General features: G+C 44.3%; 1 protein-coding gene across 2 annotated transcripts in view; it reads right to left on the bottom strand.

Moving 5' to 3' along the window:
• The window catches only part of LOC145402879 (tubulin alpha-1D chain-like), a 12073-nt gene extending 9097 nt beyond the window's left edge, over nucleotides 1–2976 (bottom strand). Inside the window, exons 1-2 of one of the 2 annotated variants that reach the window (XM_080274787.1) lie at nucleotides 2860–2976; nucleotides 1594–1782 (exon numbers count right to left, since the gene is read on the bottom strand). In XM_080274787.1, the coding sequence (XP_080130913.1) occupies nucleotides 1594–1782; nucleotides 2860–2874 (204 nt within the window). In that variant the 5' untranslated portion in view covers nucleotides 2875–2976. The remainder of the gene's footprint in view (nucleotides 1–1593; nucleotides 1783–2859) is intronic. The other variant, XM_080274788.1, reaches the window with a different exon arrangement.
• Nucleotides 2977–6529: the final 3553 nt, after the last annotated feature.

Here is a 6529-nt window from a genome sequence, read left to right as displayed (position 1 = left end):
GTAACGCTTTTGAGAAGCTTATACCTCTGCAACCACAGGGCCGATCACTGCGTGGTCTGCACCACATGATAGCCTCATTCTTTAAGATTTGTTTTTGACAGGTGTCATCACACCCGGGTGGTGCACGTGACACGTGCCAAGTGCAGCATGTCGAAAATCTTCAAAAAAGGGCCACAGGCCAGACAGTTTGTCGTAAAGGCATGAAACTTGGTAGGTAGATAGCCATCAATATACTCTAGGCATCCTCGGGGTGTAAGGCGACATTTTAATGCTTTCGGATCTAACTACCCTCGCTTGTGCCTCGCCGACGTTTTACTGGTAATTATATTGATAATAATAATAATCACTACAACAACAATAGCAACTAGGACCACATCTATTACCACAACTACAACTCTACCACCTCCACAACCACTACCACTACCACAACAACAACAACTACAATTATTAGTCTCTTTACTACCGTCACACTACTGTACCTTCCGTGCCCCCGGTTCTTCATGCAAAATAATAATAATAATAATAATAATAATTATAATAATAATAATAATAATAATGCAATGTAGAGCATGAATAAAACTCCACTAGAAACTCATGATGATGTCTTTTGTGCTGCGGGTACGGCTCTGTCTGCTGATGTGGGTGTGGCAGTGAGAGTAAGAAATAAATGAATAAATAAATCAGATGATGACATGGGAAAACAGAAACAAGAGAAGGAAAATATTCAACAAGCAACGTCTGTAAAAGTAGCATCAGCAGCAGTAGTAGTAGTAGTAATAGTAGTAGTAGTAATAATAATAATAATAATAATAACAATAATAATAATAATGATGATGATGATAATGAAGAACAAAAACAAGAATAGGGAGAAAAACAAGAACATGATCAAGAACACACGCGTTCGTAGATCGTGTGACCTTCCCGGCATCATGACACCGTCACACAGGTATCAAGACACCAATGATGGGCACAGGCGTGGGTGGCATGGGTATGGGCTGGACATGTGGTGGGCGGGGGGTGGGGCTGCAAAGTGTACCCTGTGAAAATGGTGGTGTGGAAGTAGTGGTGTGGGTGTAGGGATGGCATATATCAGACCACGAGGGTAATCTGAAGGTGGTGGGGGGGAGGGTAAGGAGAGGAAGAAATGGTCGTGGGACATCAAGATATTGGTGGGATGAGCTACTGTTGGGGGTGTAGCAAAGGGACATGAGAGAGAGAAAAAAAAGTGCAATGCCATAGCCAAGCTTGGCATGGAGGGGGCGCTGCCCCACGTCAGAACTATGGCCCCCCATTTGAAATTTAGGATTTTCTAATGAGTGCACAATGCACAGCAGCCACCTTGACCCCCTAGCGGTGGAGTCAGCTACGCTACTGAGCAGGTGTTGTAGGGTTAATGATCCAGTTACGCTACTGAGCAGGTGTTGTAGGGTTAATGATCCAGTGCTTTTTCAAAGTGTTCTCCAGCAACAGAAAAAGAAACAAAGCAATGCTCTGCTAACCCTGACACCTTGCAGAACCATCAACATTGCACAAACACCGACACATCTACGCATCCAACCAACACAATTCTACATCCCCCTGCCCCTCCTCTACCGTCTTAAAGTACTGCTGGAATCCATCGAAGTTGTTGGCCTTGTAGGTATAGGAAACCACCCGTGTACCCCCTGCACCGTGCTCCACGTACCCTTCACCTCCATCCTGTACCGTTTTCGTCACGTACCGGCCACCGTTAGTCACCCTCGTCGCGTACACCGAAGTGGAGTCATTAACAAGCTCGACTTCCTGGGTACGTTATATAAGCCAATTAAAGGATAAAGAGGCCTCCACAACAGCTAGCTATAAAGATTTTTTTTTCGTTTTCTGTAGGAGTGGAGGCAAACATATTCATAAACAATGTTGCTTACAATCAGCTTAAGAAAGTCTGTAAATACGGGCCCAGGACGGAGGTTACAAGGTCATTAGTATCTTCGTATTCTCGTTGGCAAGGGAGATTTCAAAGTGTTTCTTCTTTAATTATGTATTTTGCATATCACGTCTTAGTATCTTTTTGTATGACGCTTATACCTCTTCATATATCAGCGTTAATTACTTCAATATCTTACAAGAGTTAACTGGTGGAGTCAGGAATCCAGGGGCTTGAATGATGAGTGAATGAATGTATGGCCCACTGACTGAGCATGGTGTTGGATAGTTCTCCCACATTCTTTCCTTCCGGACCCTACCTAACCTCATTTGCAGATGAGGGAAGGAGGCATGATGATGATGATGATGATGATGATGAACAGGCAAAATAAATCGATAGGAAGAGGTCTTACAAAAGATCCGAAGCGAACGAGAATACGACAGTAAAGCAAATTGTGAAATATTTACTGTACAGCAATTTCCCTTCCTTGGCTTCATTAAGTACTTCTTATACACACCCCTAAAAAATTCAAATTAAAAAGTATACAGACCTACAGAAGACGGGTATAGTTTACAAATCCACTCTCAGATATCGATTTACTTTTTGTGTTAATATTTATCTATTTATTTTTTCTTCTAGGACCCCGCCCCCTCCTCACCCCAATTAGGTTATTATTTTTTCTTCTGGGACCCCGCCCCCTCCTCCCCCCAGGTAGGTATCACTTGCGATAGAGTAAAAAATTGTCAAAATCGAACGAATCATACAAACAACCATCAGGAAAAATATATCTGTGCACAGAAAGTAACGAATGACAGTGGACCTGGAAATCTATACCCAGCAGACTACACGTTTCTTCGTTCAAGTCCAACCTCACTAATAATACGGTCTCAAACTCTTGCTTTCACCTCCTTTCCCAATATGAATTCAGTTTTGGCCAATACAAATACACTACTTACTCCTCCGCTGACCATCCTGCCGAGAGTTAGCAAATGATTCTTCCAAAAATTTGCCTCCTGTTATCAGTCGTTTTAAATATCCCACGGACTAGTTGCTGGCGCGCACGTGTTGATGGTAGGGCACTCCAGAGACTAATGTGCTCCTACGCCGCGCCTTCCACGCCACCTACTTCGAGCCAGCCAATCACCATCGACGCCACCCCAGCTCAGCCAATCGGGGAACTCGAGCTGGAAGAGTGGGTGGAGTTTTCAAAATGTGAGCCTGGAATTCTTTGTATCAGAGGCTAAATACCTGGATTCTTCGCGGAAAATTAGGGAGACAGAACAGACAGAAAGAAAAACAAACTGATAACCGAAATATATCCATAATATGTGTACGGAAGGAAAGTTATCTGTGTTTTTAATATGCGAGACTCGAATTCTTTGCAATCATATATGAAATATTTGGATGCTTATCAGAAAATTTCCAAAAACGATCCAGCCTGTGGTGCTACATGGAAGGCAGGTGGGGGGGGGGGTCAAAATGTTACTGTAATTCTTCGCAGTAGGCTCAAAATACAAGATTACTTTTCAGAAAAATACGTAAATAAAATGAAACTCGAGAAAAGAGGGCTGGGGTATCAAAATGAAAGACTGGAATTATTTGTAGCCTATTAGCACCGACATACCTGGCTACTTCCCTGAATCACTTAATTATCCAGAATCAGCCAGGTATGAGGAAGTGACTGGTACATGGAAGTAAAGGTGTGAGGCGGGGGTTTTGAAGATGTGACTGAAATTCCTTGTATGAGAGAGAGAGAGAGAGAGAGAGAGAGAGAGAGAGAGATGGTAACCACGAGCTGGCCAGAGACAATGGAGTACGTGGTATTGATTGGCATATGGCAGTGTTAGAAGGCCAGGCAGAAAAGTAGAGCATTGATTGACTAACCACATTCTTCGAAGTAGACGCAAAGCAATGCCGGTGCGATTCTAAGTGATTCTAGAGCAGTGGCGTAGCTAGATCTCCACAAATTGGGGGGGAGGCAGGGGAGAAAGGGGACTAGGGGGGAAGGGCAAGGTGGGGGCAGGTGGGGAAGGGGAAGGTGGGGCCGGTGGGGGGAAAGGTGGGGGGGAGGCAAGGGTACATAAACTAAACAATCCCGATGCTCACACAGGAGTGCTACGGTATGCCTGAGGGGGCCCGGGTCAAGCCAGGGTTCACAGCAACGCCAGTGCTTTGGTGACCCTAACACCTCTCCCATCCACTTCGTCTTGTCCATCCACCCCCCTTCTTGACTCAACCCTTCTTCCATCCACTCTTTCCCTCTCCACCTAAGTCTTCTTCATTTTCTTCTACTTCTTTCAAGGCAACTATATTTTTAATTTTTTTCGCAATGTTAACTCGGCGATTTAATTTGCCTAAAACACTTTAATATTCTCTGGTATGTTGTTACCGCCGCCAACGGAGCTGGAGGAAGTTATGTATTCACCCGTGTATGTCAGTTTGTCTCTTTGTGCACAATATATATGTATAAAAAAATTGTTATCGGAATTCAATGAAATCTGGTGGATAAGTGGGCAGTGGGTCAAGGAAGAGCTGTTAACATTTTGACGTGAATCTGGATCTGGATTCGGACGCAGGAAATAAATAATTAGTTTTACTAGCGTTAGCGGAGGTATGCGCTCTCTGTACTTTCTACATGATACCTATAGTGTGTCGATGTTAACCTTTCCAGCGCAGCGACATTGAATTTCATTCTTGCTGCTGCACACGACATTTATTCAGCTTGCGGCGCACCTGTTGTAGCGCAGAGGTAAATGACTGCTGTGAACAGAACCCCCACAGTTCATTAAGTCCCTCCTAAGGCCACCGTCTGAACACTACAAGAGTTAACAAGAAAACTCAGAGAGCACATACCCCCGGCAACGATAATAAAATATATGATTTATTCCGGCATCTGGATTCACTTTAAAACCTAATCAGCTCTTCCTTGACCCATAGCCACATATCCACCAGGGTTCATGGATATGCGGTGCCAACATTTTGAGATGTGTACACAAGCAGAGACACACACACACACGGGGGTAAACAAAAAATACATCATCGGACTGAAAAGACTAAAAACTAAACTGCCTACATGAGAACATCACGGCGTTATAGGGGAAAATATTGATAATAATAAATCGCTAATAATAATAATAATAATAATAATAATAATAATAATAATAATAATACATCGCTAAGGAGGAGGTACGGCGAAATCCCCTAATCCATTAAGGGTTGGATTTCTGCCTACCGACTGCACGGGGGTAATTAGGCAGACGAGATGTTCTTCTAAGTCCAAACCTTCCCTAAGCATAAGGCCCCACATCTTTTTTACTTCAGGTGCTGAGATGACGAAACCAACTACGTCCACCATTCTGACCGGCTGGAGGAGGAAAGACGGAAATAAATGCCACTAAAATACGGCCCACCGATGAAACCAACTACGCACAACAGCCTGGCCGGCGGGATGAACAGAGATGAAGACGGAACCAACTGCATCCGCCAGTCTGACCGGCATGGGTGGGTCGTGCTTGCTGTAGTGATCGATGGGGTGCAGGACGTGAAGGTCAGAGTGGCGGTGGAGGATGTATATTTGATGCTGTGACCTTTTATTTCACCTTCAGACGATACTGCCCTGAACTGGTTACGAGGATCCTGTGTTATCCTTTGACGGAACTGGCCTAATCACACTATCCATCTCTCTCTCTATCTACCTATCTATTGCCAGACGCCTTAATCACACAAATAATATAATAAGAACTCGTGAATGCGTGAATCTAGCGAGTTATCTGAGAGAAAGATGTGCAGTTAAGGAGCGTTGTGGTGTTAATGTGGATATGATAGAAAGCGTTTTCAGAAATACAATCAGGTGGTTTGGCCACGTGGAGAGGATGGAGTGAGAGACTAACTATATGAGTGAAGTGGAGGGGGGAGGCGCGAGGGGGAGATTGGGGATGAGATGGAGGGATGGAGTAGAGAGGTATATGAGAGAAGGGGGTAAGATGGGGGAGGGAAGAGGAACGGCGGGGGACAGGGGGCATGGAGGCGATTTGTCTGCAGCCAACCCAAACGGCATTAAGGCGTCTGGTGATAGATAGAAAGATAGAGAGATAGACAGATAGACAGACAGACAGACAGATAGATAGATAGATAGATAGGCTCCGTGAAATTCAAGGAGCATTTATTGTGACGTAGGGATGAGTCTCCTTGGTTACTACAGAACATAAGAACTAAAACTACCATAAAATACAACTATAACTAACCACTAACAGATCACAGCTATGAACACACACACACACACACACACACACACACACACACACACACACACACACACACACACACACACACACACCTGCATTTCCTTCGCCACCCTACGTGACCTCATTTGGGGTCACATGGGTATAGTAAGCTGCTAATCCTCTATAATTGCCCATGTCTTTGTCTAGCTTAGCTCCTGCCTACCCTTCCACATCTTTACCTACTTACCTACCTACCTACGATACTGCTTTGTCTACCTACCACCTTACCTACCTACTTACAACATACTTTCCTACCTACCTACCACCTTACCTACCTACCAACAGCATACTTACCTACCTACCTACCACCTTACCAACCTACCATCCTATCTACCTACCAACA

Source organism: Coenobita brevimanus, chromosome 59 (genome assembly GCF_032717465.1).
Source record: "Coenobita brevimanus isolate Jiangsu-jjx chromosome 59, ASM3271746v2, whole genome shotgun sequence".
In the NCBI taxonomy this organism is placed as follows: domain Eukaryota; kingdom Metazoa; phylum Arthropoda; class Malacostraca; order Decapoda; family Coenobitidae; genus Coenobita; species Coenobita brevimanus.
The sequence above is the reverse complement of the archived record's forward strand: the minus strand, read 5'-3'. Positions and strand labels throughout refer to the sequence as shown.